Genomic DNA, 21,703 nt, shown 5'->3' with positions numbered 1-21,703 from the left:
TAAAATCTTCTGGGGGCTGAATGAGAGAGGCTTCTGGATGTCACCGAGGGACTCTGAGGTGGCAGGATGGGTGAAGTTTCAGTACAAACAGGAGGACCGAGCCTAATACATCCTCCAGATAGGATGAAGTGCCTCCCTCTCGTCCTCATTTAGAAATGAATTTTTATTTGTTCCAGGCTGCCCTTGAAGTATGCAGAACATTTTTACAGGAAGATAAAGGTGAGGGAGTCATTATGGTGACAGATCCTCCTTTTGGTGGCTTGGTTGAACCTCTGGCTGTTACATTCAAGAAGTTAATTGCTATGTGGAAAGAAGGTCAAAGCCAAGGTGTGTAATTTATTACTTACTGCAAAACAAACATGTATCTGTGTATCTACTTCCTGTCAAATATTAGCAGAGCTCAGTGAATCAGAGCTCTGATAAAATATACATGTCTTGGGTTCTTGTGTTTTTCTAAAACGGGCTCATTTGAGAATGTGGCACTCTTCATTATCATGATACACTTTGTATTTTCCTAATCATGTGTTCTCAAAATGACTTGCAGGTGAGCATAAGGGGACATTATGAAGAATCGCAGTAAACCGTTGTCATTTATTTAATAGATATTTACTGAGTACTGGGTACTGTTTGGGTGCTGGGAATAGAGTACCATGCGAGATGGGCACATTTCCCTGTCCTCGTGGATCTTACATTCCATGTTCCTAAAGTCCTGCCCAAAGCTCCTGGAGGTCACCCAGCCTGTGGCCCAGAGCTCTAAACTGTGCCAAGATTGGGGTAGAAAGATCGGACGTGCGCTAGCCTTACAGTGGTTATCAGCGATAGATACCCACGTAGATAGAGGTGCGTTAATGGCGGGGGGTTATTATTCATTTTAAAGTGGCTTAGGCCTTTGAAGTATTTTATGTAATTATCTAATTAGTTGGTACAATCATTTTTTAGCTTCCAGCTTGCAAGTTGATAAACTGTAAGAGCGCCAGGCTTCTTCGTTAATTGTGCTTGTGCTTTGGAGAGAGAATGCAAACGAAATCTAAAACATGACTTACAGTATTAAGTATTCCACTTATTTTCAGATCTTAAGTCCACTTATCAGAATAGATAAAGTCAGCGTTATTGGGGAAGCAATAAAGAGGTCAGTGGTCTTGAGTTTCAGTTCTGCCACTTATTGGCCGCATGAACTTGAACAAAATACCTAAATCTTAGGGCTTCAGTTGCCCTGGCTATATATGGGGTTGTTAACATCTAACTCTAAGGGTTATTGTAAGGAGATAATGTATAGAAAGTACCTAGTATTGTGCTCAGCCTCTACTGGGTGCTCTGCAATTAACAGCCATATCCCCAGTCTGTCGTCAAAGTTAATGTGGATAAAACTGTTTTTAAGAATCTTCCATGATTTGGGAAAGAATTGATTCAATTCAATTGATGCTCCTTTCATCTCCCACTTTACTGGTGATATCTTTGCCTTTACTGGAATAGAGTGATATGTGTGTAAGGATTCCTTTGACATTTCCTTTATAGCTGTGTTTAGATCTAAAAGAACATTTCCACTGGCTCCTGGGAAAGATCAGGTTGTAAATGGCAGTCTGGTGAACATTCTCTTCTTTTGTATGATTTAAATGCATTGGATGTTTGCAATTTCTCCCAGTATCAGAAGTTTTTCAATTATAGCTGTTTTATTTTTTTTCATTTAAACTTCTTATTTTTTTTCCTTTTTTTTTTTTTTTTTTTTTGATCCATTAGATAGCAGTCACAAAGAACTACCTGTATTCTGGATTTTCCCCTATTTTTTTGAATCCCGAATTCGTCAGTTTTTTCCAAGCTTCTGCATGCTGGATTACCAGGTATAGTAAATATTCTGTTTTCGGGCATGACCGAGGAATGCTTAAGTAAATATTCTGATCAGACTATCCATCAGGTTTAGCATATGAAAATATTATAAGCTGTATTAAACACTGAAATTGTACCATACGTAGCTTAGTCCAGAGGTTCCTAATTGTAATTTTAGGGCGCTGATTAAAAATATAGATTCTTAGGTACCAAAATAAACCAACTAAATCAAAATTAGAGAGTAAAGCCCGAAGAAACCATATTTTCCCAGGCTTTCCGGGTGATTCTGCAGTGTAACTAGGTTTTAGACCGACTGACCTAACCTTTATCATCACCAGAAGATGCCACGGAACCTCAGAGTCATTGTTAGGAACGGGGATTTTTGTCTGTTCAGAGGTTGTAGAGAAGTAAGTCGCTTTTCTGGTTGGTGGCATGTCATGTACACTTTACTGTGTCACTCAGAGGATGCCAGGAGCTCTGAAGGGAGGCGTGTCCCAGGTAGCAGCATGTCAGAGAGGCAGAGATGCTGAGGTCTGTGTGTGGGGGTGAGTGTGCTGATTTCAGGGTGGAATTGACCAGCCCGCCCTCCCATCTCTGCCCTCAACTCCTTCTGCTTTAATGTCCACTTTCCTGTATTCATTCCCTTGGGTTCTGAAGTTAACCCGATTGTCACCATCACCATGTGTGGTCACCAAGTGGCCACTGCTTCCTCTTTTGTAGTGATATTTTTCTATTTGAGCTGCGGAGCAACGGACTACCTTTATGAAGGCTTTTCAGCCATAGAACTGAAAATGTCTTCCCTACTTGTTACAAGCTAGTGCTTGGATCTGAGCTTTCTAATCTTGAAGACGTTTATCATGAGAGTGATGAAAATTACCATATGAAAAAAGTTGTTATGTTTCTTTCAGAAACAGTGTTACCAAAAATGAGAGGATAGACCCTACCTGTGATTCTATCCCAAATCGCAAATATCATAATTTTCCGTGTTTGTCATCATAGCAGACAAATCTGAATTCTGTTTTCCCCCCTGTGTCTTATGTACGTGTACATTTGTAAGTGTAGCGCCATAGTTTTTATGCTTTTAATCACTTTAAATTATCTCATTAGCAAGTTATGTTATCAATTGTTATCATTCTTTTTTTTTTTTTTGGACTCAGATTGCTTCCACCTTTTTTTTTTTTTTTTAATTTTTTTTTTTAATGTTTATTTATTTTTGAGACAGAGAGAGACAGAGCGTGAATGGGGGAGGGTCAGAGAGAGGGAGACACAGAATCCGAAACAGGCTCCAGGCTCTGAGCTGTCAGCACAGAGCCCGACGCGGGGCTTGAACTCATGGAGTGTGAGATCGTGACCTGAGCCGAAGTCGGCCGCTTAACCGACTGAGCCACCCAGGTGCCCCTGCTTCCACCTTTAAGGCACTATAAATACCACTGCCATAAACACCTTTTATTCAAATAATTTTTTCCATATTTTACACAACGTCCTTAAAATAAATTTCCAAAACCGCAATAGAATTCCAAACATTATGTTATCGAATTTAATGGACATTTCTATGGCTTCTGAGCCATATTACCAGGTTCCTTTCCAAAAGCGTATCTACACAAACCATTTTAACCTTGAATTCTCAAGCTCTGCTTTAGGCAAAGTCCATGTCATAATTCTTCCCGATTCCGGTTTACTTTCCTTTTTAGGACACACAGTTTTCTGTTTCTTGTCTGAGAGGTGCCTCTAGTGTGGACATTTGCAGAGCAGAGATAGCGGCCATATCCTAAAGATGTTAACCAAGGAAACTTCTCAGTTGGCAGGAGCGCCTGCTGCCTTTGACAGTGAAGAATCATGTGGCACGATGTTTGGCACAATAGTGGGTGCCTTATGCACGTTGAATAAATAACTGTCTGAAAACCAGTGTGAACTCCAGAGTTGAAAAGGAACTGGGTTTTAATCCTGGTTCTGCCCCTTACTAGCTAGGCCTGTACCTTTTATCTAACTCTCTGTAGCCCATGTGACCTATTAAATGAGCAGAGTAATAATCTATCTGCCTCATAAGGTTTTGAGAATTATATAACACACAAAAAGGCTTAGCCTCATCCCTGACGCACAGCAAATGTAGATTAAAGGCTATTGGTCTCAGCATTGTTGTGACCATCACTTTATTGTCACCATTCAGACAGTCCCAAGGTGGGGGTAAAACTCTTCTTTCGGACATTTTTTTTTTTGTTTTTTGTACAGTATCTGAAACATTAAATTTGCAAAACGTAAGGTCCCTGAGAAAACTGGTCCATTCATATTTATTTATTTTTTAATGTTTATTTTTGAGAGAGGGCGTGAGCAGGGGAGGGACACAGAGAGGAAGAAACAGAGGATCTGAAGCGGCTTGATTCAGCACTTGAACCCACGAACTGTGAGATCATGACCTGAGCCGAAGTCAGACGCCTAACCAACTGAGCCACCCAGGCGCCCTTCCATACACTTTTAGAGATGAGTTTTCACTAAGGGCAAGAGTTTGAAATGGCAAGGAGCCCAAAGAAGGCAGATCAAGAGTAGAGTGGATGAGAGAAGTTACTGTGGAGAAACCAGTCATTGTTTGTTTTGACAGCCTGTGTTACTAGGAAGGAACCTGTGGGAATACTGGAGTCTCGCTGTTGAGAAATCGTTCCAAGGTCCAAGCTTATAAAAAATAATTATCCAGGGGAGCCCGGTGGCTCAGTTGGTTAAATGTCTGACTCTTGATTTCGGCTCAGGTCATGATCTCACATTTCATGACATCGAGCCCTGCGTCCGGCTCTGCACTGACAGTGAGGAGCCTGCTTGGGATTCGCCATCTCTCTACGCCTCCCCTGCACACGTGCGCTCTCTCTCTCAAAAATAAATGAACATTAAAAAAATGATAATTATACAATTCATTATATTGGTGAAAAAAGTTTCTAATTAGGCCATATGTATCAGGGTAAAAAGTAGTCTTTTTGGTAAAGAGAAAGCCAAACTTTGAAAAGGAAAATTAGAATACAATCTGTGAAACAAAGAAAAATCTTTGTTTTTCCTGATTTCTACTAAAGATCAGAACACTACTGCCCTTTATATGCTCAGATGGAGAAATTGATTTTCACCGTATCTCCCATTGTGTTTATAAACCTGATTTGTTGTATCTTACCTTGATGGCCTGCCTTTCTTCCTTCCTTCCTTCCTTCCTTCCTTCCTTCCTTCCTTCCTTCCTTCCTTCCTTCCTTCCTTTCTTTTGATTTTTTTTTCTGGATTTTCTATTATTATCCTTTCTGACACTTTTATTTTCTTTCTTTTCTTTCTCTTGTTATTTTAACCTTACTTTGTGGTAGTTTATTTTCTTGTATATTAGCTGCCTGCATCAAATGAAATTTTGAAAGTCTCTTGTCCTTCACAGGTCTTTTGCCATAGACCTTGATTAGACCTTCTTTCTCACATTGCCCAAGATGATTATAAGCTCCCAAACCATAATACAGTAAAAAAAAAAAAAAAAAAAAAAAAAAAAAATCACTAAATCTCTTTTTTTGAAATACTTTTCGGGTAAGAAGAATGCAGAAATGCTGCAAATCTTCATAAAACATAAGTCAGACTGTTCAATGATAAAGCACTTGATGACTACAGAATAAAATAATCATCAAAGACCTAGAAAACTAAAAGTTCTATTAAGGGCAGATTAGAAAGGAAGGATGTGATAATGAAAAGAAATTTTGATTCACAGTCAGAAGTGTGAGTCCTAGCATACTGCCTTTTAGAGGCTCTTTAATCTTGGAAGAAGTCAGTTTATCTTTCCTGGTCTCTGTTTCCTTACCTATAAAATAAAATGATTGAATCAGAAAAGAGAGGGCAGATAAGTTTCACTTTTAGTGCTTTAGTGGTAAGCCTGATAAATTGGTAGTGACTTTCTGGAGAATTTGTTGAGAATACCATGCCTAGTGGCAGCGAGTAGTGTGTGATTGATTAGTGATGTCTCCCACAGGGACAGGGTCAGGGAGTAGTGGCATTCGGGTCCTGTATTTACCGTATCTGAACTAGATCACCTCACTTCCCTTCCACTGCGAACATGCAATGATCTCTTGTTTCTACTTCATCTGGGACATTTGTTTGGATTGTTATAAGTACAAACTTCGCTTTTTTTTTTTAAGCTATCTTTAAAAAAAAATCATCCTGTGTTAAACTTTTTTGAAATTTTTATTTTCATGTTCAGAAATGAAGATATTTTGACAGGAATTTCTGGCAAATGATTGCAAATTTTACAGGATGGCAACTGAAATTCTTAAAACTTGATATGTAATAAACAAACATGTAAAGGGTTTGGAGTGACAAGGGGGATAATATGTATATATATCATATATTAAAATATATATTGTATATATATAATGTTTTATTAAAACAATTTTTTATGGTTTTTTTTTATTTTTGAGAGAGAGAGACAGAGTGAGTGGGGGAGGGGCAGAGAGAGAGGGAGACACAGAATCCAAAGCAGTCTCCAGGCTCTGAGCTGTCAGCACAGAGCCCATGCAGGACTCGAACTCATGAACCATGAGATCGTGACCTGAGCCCAAGTAGGATGCTTAACTGAGTGAGCCACCCAGGCACCCCTATAATTTTATTTTATTTTTTAAAAATTTTTTTAATATTTATTTATTTTTGAGACAGAGAGAGACAGAGCATGAATGGGGGAAGGTCAGAGAGAGAGGGAGACACAGAATCGAAGCAGGCTCCAGGCTCTGAGTTGTCAGCACAGAGCCTGATGCGGGGCTCGAACCCACAGACCGCGAGATCATGACCTGAGCTGAAGTCAGACGCTTAACCGACTGAGCCACCCAGGCGCCCCGGCACCCCTATAATTTTAAATAAGAGGTACATGGGATATGGGGAATATGACTAAAAGACCTTATTGCTCTGGTGGAAATTGGTTGATGGAGCTGAAGAGTTCACTTCAGACCTTTTGATACACTGAAATTAAATAAATAGATTATAGTCCTTAGGGAATGGGAAAATAAATACAAGTACTGTGTCTTTTTAATCTTTGTTTCCCGGAGGGATGCCTAAGACATAGTAGGTGCAAAATAAATGTCTGTTGACTTGAACGTCTTGGTGTCTGTATAACCAGTTCCAGTCTCATGTTACAGAAGAAATTTGCGTATAGATAAAATTAAAAGTTAAGAACTGCAGAGATTTTGTGCTTTCCCTCATTTCTATACAGTACTTCATCACATTAATCAGTTCCATGGGAGAAATTTTCTATTTGAAAATGCCTCTCATCATCATTGTGAGTGAAATGTCAGAGATAATGATGGGAAAATGGTGTATCAGCTCTACCACTAGTGATATGCAATTTGCAAAATTGTGTTTGCTTTACAGCGCTTCCTTCCATAGGACGTTTATTTGTGTGGATGAAGCTATGAAATATGGATGTATGTTAGAGGTACATTAATTTACCCTAGCAGCATGCATTTTACATACCATATGTTTATAGTTAATTAGCACAACAAACCCGCATTTAAAAATAATAATAATCTCAATTAGGTTATGCAAAATCAAGCAATCAACCACCTTCCTGACACATACATTCTCCAACTCCTGGGGTAGCCATAAAGAGATTGTTCTTTTTTTTCCCTCTCTTCTATCTGCCATCCGTTGTGTTGCATGGAATATTCCATTTCTTAGAAATTTTTCTAAGGTCCTCTTTTCCAACATTTGAAGATCTTCCTGAGGTTCTCTTGGGAAGGTTTTTTCTTTCTTATGATACTCATAAATGCTCAAAATATCTTTGTTGAATTTAATAAGGTATCATGTTTTTATTGAGTACATAGAGAAGTGTATTAGGGAGAAATTATGAATTTAAATAGGTTTAAAAGAAAACTACTACAGTAATATTTTAAGGTAATTTTGAAGTAAAACCTACTTTTGTATCTTAGCCTCTAATAGGTGACATATATTCATAGAATTTTAAAGTTGGAAAGAAACATGAGGGGTGTAACGTAGGCTAACTTTTCACCATAATAATCGTCTCTACTAAGTGAGTCACCGGCCTCACTTGAATGCTTTCAGTGAGCAAAGTCCTGCAGCCTTACAAGGCAACTCAATTTATTTAATAGCTCTAATCGTTAGAAAATTTTCTCATATTGAGATAAAATATGCTCCCTATTAACTTCTAACCATTGGTCCTACTTCTATTCTCCAAAGCAATAAAGGCTAAGTCTAATTTCGATTCCACTGACACCCCTTCAGTTATAAAACAGCTATCAGATCTTCCCAGTGTTCGCTTTTCTGAATAAACACCACCCCCAGTACGTTAAACTACAAATCCTATTCATTCCCATTACTTTTGGTAGAAATGAACTTGTTTTATCAGCGTCTCTCTTCATATGCAGTGACTGAATGCAGGGCTTCAAGTGTAATCTAACTTCATCCTTTCCTTGTTATGATATTACACTTCTGCATAGGGCAGCTGTGAGCCCGTGTCAGCTCTCACACCGTCACGCTAGACCGTGGATTTACCATGCTGACAGTTAACCAGAACCCCCAGGGTTTGTCCCCGCCCCCTCCCCAACTGTCCCTTGTTTAGCTGGGTCTCCTCATGTGCCACTTATTTTCCCCCCACTGCTGAAGCTTATTGATGAGTCTTCCTGAACTTGTTCATCTGTTAGTCTGATAGCCAGCCACAGCAGGGCCATACAGAGAGCTCAGGAATTTCTCATTAAAGGCCCTCTCTTTCCATTGTCATTAAGTCCTTATATTTTTGTGATTTGTTTATTAAATAGCTAGCTTGCAAGCCAGTTCTTCTATGAAATTCTTAAGTGTATTCTTGTTTAGAATCCAAACAGTTCAGTCTAACTTATTTGAAAGTTGGGCTCTGCCTGTATTGACTTTATAAAAATCTCATGGTATTCTTGTGGATAATCTAGAACAACGGTTCTCAAATTTTAGTGTGCCAGGAAGGCTTGTTAAGAATACAGATTGTGGAGCAGGGGGTGGGGGTGCCTGGGTGGCTCCATCGGTTAAGCTCAGGTCATTATTTGTAGTTCGTGAGTTCGAGCCCCACATCGGGCTCTCTGTTGCCAGCATGGAGCCTGCTTGGGATGCTCTGTCCTCCTCTCTCTCTCTCTCTCTCTCTCTCTCTCTCTCTCTCTCTCTGCCCTTTCCTTGCTCATGTGCATGCTGTCTCTGTCTCTCAAAAATACATACATACATACATACATACATAGTTCCTGTTACAAAAAAAAAAGAATGCAGATTGCGGGCCCTGACCCCCCAGAACTTCTGTTTTCTTAGGTCTTAGGCTGGGGAGAATGTGCTTTTCTAGCAAGATCTCAGGGGCAGTGCTGGTGTTGCCAATCCAGGCATCGCACCTGGAGAATTACTGATCTAGAGAAAGATGGACTTAGTGACCAGGTGCATTCAGAGCAGGTTTAAAGCCAAAGAGAGAGAGGTTGGAGAAGGAGGCGGGAGCAAGAAGCCTATAGAAGCCGTGCCTGTTGGCTTCAGCTTACTTTCAGGATGAGCTGCCAAGGCTGAAAGCCGAGTTAGGGTGTTGAGGAGACGTAAATGTTTGAAATAGTCACAATTATAGTTGTGACTCTCTCTTCATCTCCATCTTTCTATGTCTCCACCACATGCCAGGCTTTGAACTCAGTATTTTACACACATTATCTCGTGTAACCTTCACAGCACCCCTGGGGCAGAAATCAGTAACCTCCTTTTCCAGGTGAGGATTATGTGAAGGTGCCTGTGGTCATAACAAGTGAGTGGCAGAGCCACTCTCTGGTCCCTGAACCTGTGCTCTACCAGGATGTGGGAGGTCACATAGTGAATGGTGGAGGGCCAAAGTAAGGCTGGATTGAGACTCGCTGACCTGACACCTGACAGGCACGCGTCTTCAGGGGTGGAATTTTTTTAGTGCCAAAAGCCAACTTCTTAATTACATAGTAGTCCTTCTTGTGAAGTCTGTTGTATTGGGTGAAAGATTACAGTTGTTCTCTCAATACTGGGCAATATGAACTTAGCATAACAAAGTTTGCCTTTTCTGTAATGAAATTTCACTGCCACAGAGGCCTCTCTGAGGCTGTTGATTAATAAGTAAACTTTTGCTTTTAAGAATTTTTTCGTAAGAGCCCCCTGGGTGGCTTAGGCGGTTGAGCATCCAACTTTGGCTCAGGTCATGATCTCACCGGTTCGTGAGTTCAAGCCCCGCATTGGGCTCTGTGCTGCCAGCTCAGAGCCTGGAGTCTGCTTCAGATTCTGTGTCTCCCTTGCTCTCTGCCCTTCCCCCACTCATTTTGTCTCTCTCAAAAGTAAACAAACGTTAAAAACAATTAAAAAGAAAGTTTCTTGTTAAATACTTTGGTTTAACTCCTAGTTGTTCTTTTTTGGTAAAGAATCTTCATAGATGTTCACTCATTTGAGTAAATGTTTTTTTTCAATTTTTTTTTAACTTTCTAGGTAGATTATGATAATCATGCACTTTATAAACATGGAAAGACAGGTCGAAAACAATCTCCTGTGCGTATTTTCACCAATATCCCACCCAGCAAAATAATCCTTCCTAGTGAAGAAGGGTACAGGTAAGATCATAGTGGGGCCTTGAAATACATGAGTCACTGAAAATAAAGTTCCATATATCTAACATTAAAATGATTCTCATATTGACTCATATAGTTCTTCTGTTACTTTTAAATTTGGTCTATATTTTATATTGAATTGCATTTGGATTACACCCAACCTCTGTAACAAGTGCCATTTATCTGCTCTGTGAATCTTCATGAGAACATGCAGCTGAGTTAAGTCTGTTTCTTTCCTCCTTAGATTTTGCCCTTTATGTCAACGATATGTTTCCCTAGAGAATCAACACTGTGAGCACTGTAATTCTTGCACATCCAAGGTATAGGTTCCTATAGAATGCATTTTTATTTAAATATATTAGTTTTATTTTAGCTTACTAGCCATTACATTTGCTTAAGGTTATTTTGATAATATTATAATTTGTATTACCATAGTATCATTTGCTAAATGTACATTAATAGAGTATTTTATGTCTAATTATAAAGTACAACAGCCTTTGCATTCATCATCGTTAATGGTTATTTGAATTCACTTTGCTATGGGACTGTATGACTGCTAAAATTAGGAGTATTTTAAATAAGGCATGAGATGAGTGCTGAATTGTGTTGGGGATAAATTTAAAGTGTTTTAGGTAAAGTACTGAACTATTAAATGCCATCAGTATTTTAATGAAGTATTAGTAACATACTGTGCACTTTTTATGTGCCAGGCCCTTTCCTAAGGGCTGTGCATGGATGAATTCGTTTTTCTCTTTAATTAAAAAAAAAAAATTTTTTTTTTAATGTTTATTTACTTTGAGGGAGAGAGAGACAGAGTGTGAGCAGGGGAGGGTCAGAGAGAGAGGGAGACACAGAATCCATAGAAGGCTCGAGGCTCTGAGCTGTTAGCATGGAGCCTGATGCAGGGCTCGAACTCGTGAACCATGAGATCGTGACCTGAGCCAAAGTCAAACGCTCAACCGACTGAGCCACCCAGGTGCCCCAGGTACTCTGCCAGCTTTTGCAGATAAGGAAGGACTGTAGGGACACACCTCCTGTTTATTGTTTTAAAGAGGTGGGATGACAAGTTGGCCTATTTGTTTTAGCTAAATCCAGTCAGAAAGAACATAGGAAGTTCAGTTTGGGTAATATACGCAAATCATTCTCCAAAGGAAAGGCTATATTTTTGTAACTATTATAAAGTACAGTTTTCAAAACTCTATAATTTTATGACGGGTTATACTTGTTTTTAACTGTGGCAGCACACCTGATTACATGTATTTTCAATCAGTTTAGAAATTCTCTGTGTTCTTTATTTAAAAGAAAAAAATTGCACCCAGATCATATAAAGCTCAAAATGAGGAAGACCAGACTTTATCATTTAGAGAGGCACACGTAAGTGGTAAAAAATAAACAAAAGCAAGGAAATGACCATCCCAGGAACCGGAGTAGGTGTTACTCAATGGGGAGGGAGGGGTTGCTGGATTAGAAAGGGGGGGTGTCTCGGGGCTGACAGGATTCCATTTCTCAGCCTGTTGGGATTCATCAGTCTGTTCTTTATAATTCTCATTAAATGGGACATGTGCCTTATACATGAAAGTGTCTTATACATTTTTCTAGGTAGTTCTATTTCCCGGATTTAACATTACCCAGACAGTACCCTGTAATCTCTATCTTTCTAAATTATCTAAAATTCTTAAATGCGAATTTTATTAAGGATTACACCACATAGACATGTCAAAGTTATGAATCATTAATTCTCTTGAAATTTTCATTGAGTCCTTCTTTGTGCAGTATGGATTGCTTGAACTCAAGATCATGTAGATAAATCCCCTAGTTTTCCAGTTAAGGAAATTGGGGCCCATCAAGGCGGCCTTTGAGTTGAGTGGAGAAATGCATAAATTAAAATCAAAGTAATTGTGAAGCCCAGGAAAGTGAGAAATAAGGAGTGAATAATTTACACAGATTTTAATAAGGCATTTTAATTTTTAATTGTGGAACTTGATTTTTATGATACATTAAACATAATTTAAAAATTATTTTTGTAGGATGGCAGGAAGTGGAACCATTGCTTTCTCTGCAAAAAGTGTGTAAAACCTTGTAAGTATTTAGACTTAGTGTTTGACATCCTATGAAAACATTTCAGCGGTTTTCTTCACCCAGATAGGGTTTTTATTTAATTGTATCTATAAGAGAAAAAAACTTAATATAGACACCTGCGTTGATTTTACCTGCTTTGTAGTTTTTGCAGTTACCAAAATGCACACTCTCTCCTTTATAGGGAGATATGACTGTAACCTATTTCAGTGTGGCATTTGGTTTGGCTTATTTTATTTTATTAATTTAATTTATTTTATTTTTTTAACATTTTTATTTACTTTGAGAGGGATGGGGGTGGTGGTGGTGGTGCAGTGGGGAAGCGGCAGAGAGAGAGGGAGAGAGAGAGAATCCCAAGTAGGCTCCATACTGGCAGCGTAGAGCCTGATGTGGGGCTCAAACCCATGAACCATGAGATCAGGACCTGAGCTGAAGTCAAGAGTCACATGCTCAACCGCCTGAGCCACCCAGGTGCCCTGGTTTGGCTTATTTTAGTAGGGCTCTGTGTCCCTCAGCCAACCCCCATGGTGTCAGTGGCTCCCGCTCATGACTCCTTGAAGGGCTGCATTTGTTGCCATGTATCAGAAAGAAGTTTGCTGGTTTATGTGGGATTCCGACTCTTTACCTTGGCCTCTGTAGCCAAAGTATAACCAACTATGCAAACCAGTCACGGTAATTTGAAGTAATCACGGTTCATCCTCTCTATCATAAAGGTTGGTCAAATGAAAAATTATATTAAATGAACTTCTTCCAAAACTCAATTTTTATTTTATAGCCTGGATCCACTGTAGCCTTTGCGGTCACTGTGCTCTTCCAGATCATTCCTGCGGGGCCCCTAAAGATGGCTGCTTTATTTGTGGTGAATTAGATCATAAACGTAGTACTTGTCCTCAGATCACTGCATCTAAGAAAGTGATCAGGTAAGTTGAATTCTTTTATGGGTTAGTAACATGCTCAGACTTTGATCTGTATGATACATGGAAACTGAATTTGCATTTTAGTTATATATTGTAGGCTCTTTGTTGGCTCTTCAACAGCCCTGGCTAGTCTGCTTGGTAGTATTATATTGTTTTCGTTGAGGGAAACCATTTAGTATTTTTTAGTACTAGATTTTATGAAGTTTAATTCAAGGAGCAAATCCATTAGGATGTGGTATACCTGATAAGTCTTTCTTTTAAATATATTTTTTTAATGTTTATTTATATTTGAGAGAGAGAGAGAGAGAGAGAGATGGTTTGTGAGCAGGGGAGAGGCAGAGAGAGATGGAGGCAGAATCTGAAGTAGGCTCCAGGCTCTGAGCTGTCAGCACAGAGCCTGAGCAGGTCTTGAACTCATGAGCCATGAGATCACGAGCTGAAGTCGGACGCTTAACCAACTAAGCCACCCAGGTGCCCCAAGTCTTTTTTTTTTAATGTTTATTTTGTGAGAGAAAGAGCCAGGGAGGGGCAGAGAGAGAGGGAGAGAGAAACCCCAAGCAGGCTCTAAGTGGTCAGTGCAGAGCCCCATTTGGGGCTCGAACTCACGAACCGTGAGATCATGACCTGAGCCTAAACCAAGAGTCAGACACTTAACCAACTGAGCCACCCAGGCACCCCTACCTGATAAGTCTTAAATAGTATTACTTTTTTCTCAGAATAGACTCCTGAACTGTTGACAGTTATCTTCAGGTATTTCTCTCAAAAATTTTTCATAATGAAATTGACAAGGTAAAATTTTTTCTTTACAATCGTAAAAAATAATTTTAATAGAGGCACCTGGGTGACTCAGTCGGTTAAGTGTCAAACTTCGGCTCAGGTCACGATCTCGTGGTTCGTGTGTTGGAGCTCCGTGTTGGGCTCTGTGCTGACAGCTCGGAGCCTAGAGCCTGCTTCACATTCTGTGTGTCGTGTCCTCTCTACCCTTTCCCTGCTCGTGCTCTCTCTCTCTCTCTCAAAAATAAATAAACATTAAAAAAAAATAGATATTTTATATTTTAGCATGTATGGCATAAAAGATATTTCATAGCTGTCTTATATTAATTTGTTTTTTTCTGAGTTTAATTTGCCTTTGCTCCTGAACTGGAATGATGCAAGCTCCCTCTTGTGGTTAATCGTTTTTATCATTACATAAATACCTATAATTTAGAGAACAGCTACTAGGTCAACTGAATTTTAAGGCAAAACAAAACAATTGATTTATACTCAATCAGTTCAGTTTATACTCATGTGAAAAATTTATCTCCGGAAAGTTTTGTTTATTCATATTAACAAGTGAACATATTCTTCTGCTTTTGTTTACTATATATTCTAGTGAGGTCTGGTCCGTGTTTAGTTCTTTTTGTAAGTGGATAAGCCAAAGAAAATTTGTTCAAATTCTGTATACAGGCACAAACAGCTTCAATGACTTTGCCATCCAGACATTAGACTTCATTAAGTTTGCTAAATCATCCCTTGTCAGAACATTAGCCTACTTCAAATAATGACTGGAGGGAAAAGAGGTTTATATAACATGCACAAAACAGTGTATGACTGTAGCATTTGTTTTATTTCTGAACGGGTAGGCTATCCGAATCCATAATGCAAAATCTAAATATGGAAAAAGGGAAAGTTGTCAAGCAAAAGTCTGAATAATAGTCATGCGGCACTACTAATAACAGCTCGTATTTGTTTCGTGCTTACTGTATGCATAGCATTTTACATATCTGAATAATTTATAGCAGAGTACATAGTATCAAGGTAATTAAGAACACAGGTTCTAGGATCTGGCTGGTCTGCCACTTCTTCATTGGACGATTTCATAGCCTCAGTTTCTTCCCCTAAAAAGAAGCTGGGGGAAGGAAAAGGAAAGGTGACCTCAGCCTTGTCTCAGTCTCCCAGATCCTTGGAGTCAAAGATTATGCCCACTCATTTCCATCACTTAATAGAGATGTTGTGTGGACAGAAAGCGAGGCTTGAGTTTGCTCCACTGAGGGATTATATATTGTTTATGGAGCTTCTTTCCTAGGTTTTGGTCCTGGGCAGATCAGAAGGAAGCTTTTCCCTCGGACTTGTGGTTTAGGAGAAGTGCATCTCGTAACCGATACTGCTGGGTAGCCTTGGGGATTTTCCAGGTTAGCTGGTGCTGGCAGCCCGCATTTTCCTTGGTTGGTAATGTGATAAATGGCATGATTCTGTAAGTTTGGAGAGAGAGAATGAACGGACAAGTAATCTTTCTTAGCTATAGATTGTCCGTAACTTAGTTCAGAGAGTACCAGAAGCTAAGGATCTGTTTTGTTCTGGTGTGCTTTAGTGTTTTTAGGGGGCGAGTTCCATCTCGTTTGTTTTGAAGCTAGTCTTTCGAGAAGACAGGGACCACAAAATATGGACATCCTGTGTGGCACTTGTCCAGACTTTTACACCCACCGAGGAAGAGAAAATTAGCTGTAGGGCTTATAAGATGGGCCTCCGTTAAGTGTTGTCAGTTTTTCCATCGTGCGATTTCATTTCTCCACCTCTGCTAACTGTCGAATGTGTCGGTCCTTTTCCTGAAAAATGTAATGCAAGGATTTGGAGATTGAAGTGCTGAGTTGAGCAGTACAGACGTACCAAAACCAAAACAACAGCAAAAACAAACAAACAGACAAAAAAAACAAAAAAACAAACCAACCAAACAAAAAAACCCTCCTAACTCATTGGCTTTACTGTTTTTACAATTTAAAGGATCTATATCCCAAGTATTATTTCAATACATAATCAATGTAAACATTGGCAAAATATTTTGCATTCTTTCTTCAACATCCCGTGTGCACTTGACATAGGGAGCACATTGAACTCGCCCTCACCACATTCCAAGTGCTTGGATGCCACATGCTGGTTAGAAGGCCACCGGACGCTTCAGCACAGCAGCGGTTTTTCCTGGCTTGACTATTTACCTCTGTGGTGTGTTTACTCGAATAGATTGTTCTGAATCTGTAGTAACCGTCTGTCAAGGAAATTTCTTTACTCCAGCATATTGTTTAGTGAGGCCTCAGACTACATCCTTGTTATTATGATTAGGGTTCTGAGGATTTATGCTTAGGATACAGTAAATTCTTTTCCTCCTGTTTTCTTATTTGGTCAGCTGGTTAATTAAATCCCAGCATAATTACATACATCATGCTTATTCTACAAAATAATTCAGCACCTTCTTTTTCAGAGCTGTCAGAAAGCAGAAGCAAAGAAAAAGTAAGAAGACGAAAATGGAGACCGTTAAAGAGCAATCCATGAATCACACATCTGTTACAAGGAAGAAGAAAAGGAGAGAAAGAGCCCATCAATATCTTTGCTCTTAAATGTCCAGTGACTTGAGAATAAGAAAGATTTATAGTCCAACCTTTGATGCCATTTTCTGAAAGTGCCACACTGGACTTAAATTCTGTCGCTTTCAAAGGTATGTGCCTTTTGAAGCCAGAAAATAGGCAGGTGGCATTTGTTGGTGTCTGGGCCCCTCAGCAGCCTCTCTGGAGACCTGGGGAGTTGTCCCATCCTTAGCTGGTTTGCCAGACCTCTCTGTGTGCCTTCTTTCACTCTCCAAATCTGTCCCAGTCGTATCATTTGGCCTCTTTTGAACAATGGGAATATAGCATTCTTTTGCAGAAAGTGTCAGAAGAGGAATGAAAGGGGAGACTTGAGGTCTTGTTCATATTGAACACGAGTGTGTTAAATTAGACACAGGAATGTTGTAAGTCAAACATCAAAATACTGTATGATGGATTAAACCCCACTTGCAAAGAAAGGCACAATGAGCAATTATTTGGGGACAAAAACTGAAGATGATGGGAAGAATTTTGACGAGGATAGTCTAAAGATATCAAGAGTATCATCATGGCTTTATGATTAAATATGGGTTTTTCAAGTACTTTTTACAGTGTCCTTTGATGGTATAGAACCACTTAACTGTTGTGGAATGAATGAGACATTTAGAATTATGACTTGCTCTGTCATCTCAGTATCTTTTAAACCAGGCAGTAATTTTATTTCTTTAAAAAAATTTTTTTTTAATGTTTATTCATTTTTGAGAGACACAGAGAGAGCATGAGTGGGGGAGGGACAGAGAGAGAGGGAGACACAGACTCTAAAGCAGGCTCCAGGGTTGGAGGTGTCAGCGCAGAGCCCGATGTGGGGCTTGAACTCACGAATCGTGAGATCATGACCTGAGCTGAAGTCGGATGCTTAACTGACTGAGCCACCCAGGTGCCCCAGTAACTTTATTTCTTTGTAAAAGTAGTAGCAGAAGGCAGCATAGTTTGGGGATTAAAACCTCTCATTCTTGTTCTGATGAACACTTGCTGACTATATGTCCTTGGCCAGGTCATTCACTCGTACCCGTTTCTTCATTATTATTATCATATAATTACTACATTATGTAATAATAGTTATACCACAGGCTGTTTTCTGTGATTATGTTAAATGAGGCACATGTGTCTGGCTCTCGTTCTGTTGGTGAGAAATGTTAAGTGCAGATGGCTGGGGTTGCAGCCCTAATGGTAGTCATCTGGTGGTCCAGTATCAGCAGTGAAGGGACTGGGTTTGAATTCTGAGAACAAACAGTTCCTCTCCCTATTTCTCTCTAGGTATCTGACATGATCTCCTTAAGATCCCATAGTTTTGAATGGCTTGCATTTGCATAATGACTTTTCTCCTATTCCCAAATAGTTGCTTTAGAGCAGGTTTGGAAGCATGCTTGCTTGGGCTTAGCTAGAGCCCTGTGAGTAAAGGTACAAGAGCTGCACCCCATCTGGCATGGAAATTCCTTCTGGTCTTTAAGGTAGGGCTGTTGGATGCGTGATGTGGAAGGCACAGCGTGGGCCCTGATCAGCTGATGGGGGTGTATATCCGGCCACATCAAAAGATGAGCTAAGCCCCTGGACTTAACATGCATCAGAAAACTCTTCCCTTGTCCCCTTTTTCCACGGAGGTTGCTATGGTGGTCAGAGGGGTGGATTTAGAGGTGACGGGGTGAGATGTGAACCTTTTGCCGAGTAATTAGGAGTGTTCCCTTCTCTGATTCAGCCATGGGCGTGAACATTGCCTGACTTTCACGGTGGCCCCTGATACCATGCTAAAATCTCTGGAAATCTCCTTGGAAACGCAGACACCTGAGGGACCACGATTCTTCAAGAATCAGGTCCTGCTGGCCAGGAGTTATTATCATCACCCCATTTCCTTAGTTTTAAGGTACCATCAATTGTAAAATGCACTATTGATGGGATTGTAACTTTTCAGGGGGAGAAACCCCATAGCTTATTAATTGTGCATGTTAAATTTTAGGTATATCCTGTTTCAGAAATACTGAAATGTGAAAAAAAGCACATCTTAGAATTGAGGAAATCGGGTATTACTTACAGTCAGGAATTATGTACTTTAAAACTTGAACTTCTTAGGAAGTTAAAAATAAGAAATCCGGTGATTCTGTTCTTCTGTTCAATTAATACTAATTTTAAGGACTAACCGCTTCTTTCTTTTCTCAGGGAATAAACTAATAGGATGTAAAAATGTCTCTGGGAGGTAAAGTGTGATGGGAGATGAGGTCATTTGTTCTAATTAGAAATCTGCATATCTGAACATTAAGATACCTACCCAAATCACCAATAGAGGAAAATTCCTAAATCTGACACAGAGCTTTTTAAAAGGATGTTTTTCTTAAATTATTACAGCTAAATTTAATTCCACTTCTTGCTTCTATTACAAAATTTAATGACAGCCAGAGTCACTTTGTAGGCCCTGAATGATCGGATTTCAGGTTTTTTTCTTACATTTAGTTTGATATTTAGACTCATTTATTTCTCCAATCTGCCCCACTGTTTTCATCTCATTCCCTTTGCTCTGTTGGGACTATATCCCTCCATATGGCCCAGCCCCACTGTCTCCAGGAAGTGTTCTAGGAGTCCCCCTACCAACCGCTACCTTCCTCTCTGAACACTTGGGAGTTCTGCAGCCACACCTGAGGCACTTTTCATGTATTGTTCTGCCATTATATGTACAGATTCTATTTCCCCAAAAGATTGCGGTTTCTTCATGTCATTACCCATTTTATACCATCTTCTGTAGGTGCTCAAAAAATTTGATGAAGGCATGGAATTTTCTAGAAGTTTTCAGATGGTGGGTGTGTTACTTTGCTAAGGCTGCCATAACAAAATATCACAGACTGGGCGGCTTAAATGACAATCATTTATTTTCTCACAGTTCTGGAGGCTGGAGGTCCAAGGTCCAGGTGTTGGCAAGTTGGGATTTCTGATGCCTCTCTCCTGAACTTACCTTCTTGCCGTGTCCTCTCACAGCCTTTCTTCTAGGCTTGTGAGTCCCTGGTATCTCTTTGTGTCCAAATTTCCTCTTCTTCTAAGGATATGAGTCAGGTTGGATTCGGGCCCACACTAATGGCCTCTCCTTCTTAAGGGCCCGATCTCCAAATATAGTGCCATTCTGAAGTACTGGGGGCTAGATTTAGAAGGTATGATTCAGTCCCTAATAGTGGGCCTGCCTAAGATCTGGAGAGGGCTTGGTCTTCTGTCCTATAAGGACTCAAACAAGGAAGACACACCTGAACAATATTGGGAAGTATTTAGAGTCAGTGCGAAGACTGTCCTGACACTGAGGGTTTAGATGTATGTTTTGGGTTGGGATGTGCTCTGTGAGCAAGATTGGCAGCCTTATCTAGACGGCTTTACACGTAGAATAATTCAGCTTTCAAAAAAATAAGAAAAAAAAAAAAAGACAGAAGAAGAAGAATTCAGCTTTGAAGGTGATTTTAAGGAAAACACTTAAGTTGACGTCTGGCTCCTTCAAAGTGATCTATAAAATAGGCATCTACGGGAAGTTTAACTAATTTTTAAATATAAAATCATAGCCCACAAATGATCCTGGTCTGGTGCTACCTCCTTTTCACAACGTCCTTGCTGGTGTCTCCAGTGGAATAGTGTATCTCTTGCCAGTGAAATAAAAATGTGCATGTGTGTGTGTCTTTTCATTTCTCCTTCTTTTAAGGTACTTAAATTATGCCCTGCATTAGATCAACATTTTTGGACTTCCTCTGTTCAGATTAGAAGCTTTGTTGGTAGCAATGGCCTGTGGACACCGTGGTGTGTGTTCACTGGCTCCTTTCTGGAGCTGTGCCTTGCACCCAGTGATGTCAGAGACAGCCAACTGCTGCACATGTGACTTCACGAACCCTCCCTACAACCCCGGGAGGCGGGTGGCCGGGCTACACGTTTCCTCACCCACCAAGCGGTAGCTGCTCATAAATGCGGATTGAGTGAATGGAAGTGCCATGTAATATACTTACTCCTTGGTGCCTCAGAACCCTAACTGCGCTACACGAGTCAGAAGCTAATACGCTTAGAGCTGCCTAGGTAAGGAAAGCTTGAACAAAATGCAAAGAAAATCCAATTTCACCTATTTGATGCAGTTTTAATTGAACATTAGGACATGGGTTAAATTACTTGAGGGTCAGCTAAGAAGGTCATTGCAATACACTGAAGATAAGATCTCTACAATTTGATTTCAGGCGATTCAGTGTAAGTATTAACTCAGCAAGACTGAGGGGAAAAAGCACCCAAAGTGAGCAAGCAGATCTTGGAGCTCTGAGAGAGGAGTTTTATCCCATTAGCCAGACAGTCACGAGATTCTCACACTATGGAGTGGCTTCGTACCACGGCAGACTAGAAGCGTCACATCTGGTGGGCTCCAAGAAAACTGAGCCTCAGTAGACGGGCCCAGTTTCTTCACCTGTGAGTGCAAGGGTGAGGAGTAGGAGAAACCAGGGAAATCAGACTGAACATTTTATATGCTTCACGGGGACAAAAAGAGACAAAGGGCTTGCCTGTTAGCTTTGCAATTAATTAATTAACTAATACACAAGCCAGGTAAATCAAAGAAATTGAAAAGAAACGTCTCCATTCCTACCTCTCAGAGATAACCACCATTCCAAAGATAGGTTTTTGTATAAATAGCTACACAGACACACTCTAAAGTTTCCCCCATGAAAATGGGAGTTGGGAATACATACTATTTTGTAATCCTCTTTTTTTATCAGCATCTGGACATCGGTTTATACTTACAATAGTCTTATTCTTCAGTATGGATATAGTGTATTTTTTAAAATCAGTCTCTCATGGTTGGACATCTAAGTTGTTTATGTTTTCACTATTGTAAATAACCCTATGATAAACATACTTAATGGCCAAATCTATTGTCTTAGGATAAATTCCTATGCATACCTATATATACTTTTTTCTACAGATGGGA

At 39.8% G+C, this 21,703-nt stretch overlaps 1 protein-coding gene across 1 annotated transcript in view; it reads left to right on the top strand.

Moving 5' to 3' along the window:
* The window catches only part of ZCCHC4 (zinc finger CCHC-type containing 4), a 52,506-nt gene extending 32,094 nt beyond the window's left edge, over nt 1-20,412 (top strand). Inside the window, exons 7-13 of the mRNA XM_025921888.2 lie at nt 177-327; nt 1,738-1,838; nt 10,270-10,391; nt 10,633-10,708; nt 12,416-12,467; nt 13,240-13,384; nt 16,617-20,412. Of these exons, the coding sequence (XP_025777673.1) occupies nt 177-327; nt 1,738-1,838; nt 10,270-10,391; nt 10,633-10,708; nt 12,416-12,467; nt 13,240-13,384; nt 16,617-16,752 (783 nt within the window). The 3' untranslated portion in view covers nt 16,753-20,412. The remainder of the gene's footprint in view (nt 1-176; nt 328-1,737; nt 1,839-10,269; nt 10,392-10,632; nt 10,709-12,415; nt 12,468-13,239; nt 13,385-16,616) is intronic.
* The last annotated feature ends 1,291 nt before the right edge of the window (nt 20,413-21,703 follow it).

This window comes from Puma concolor, chromosome B1, assembly GCF_028749965.1.
Source record: "Puma concolor isolate L17-30 chromosome B1, mPumCon1.1.hap2, whole genome shotgun sequence".
Taxonomy (NCBI): Eukaryota; Metazoa; Chordata; class Mammalia; order Carnivora; family Felidae; genus Puma; species Puma concolor.
This window is presented reverse-complemented; position numbering and strand designations above follow the sequence as displayed.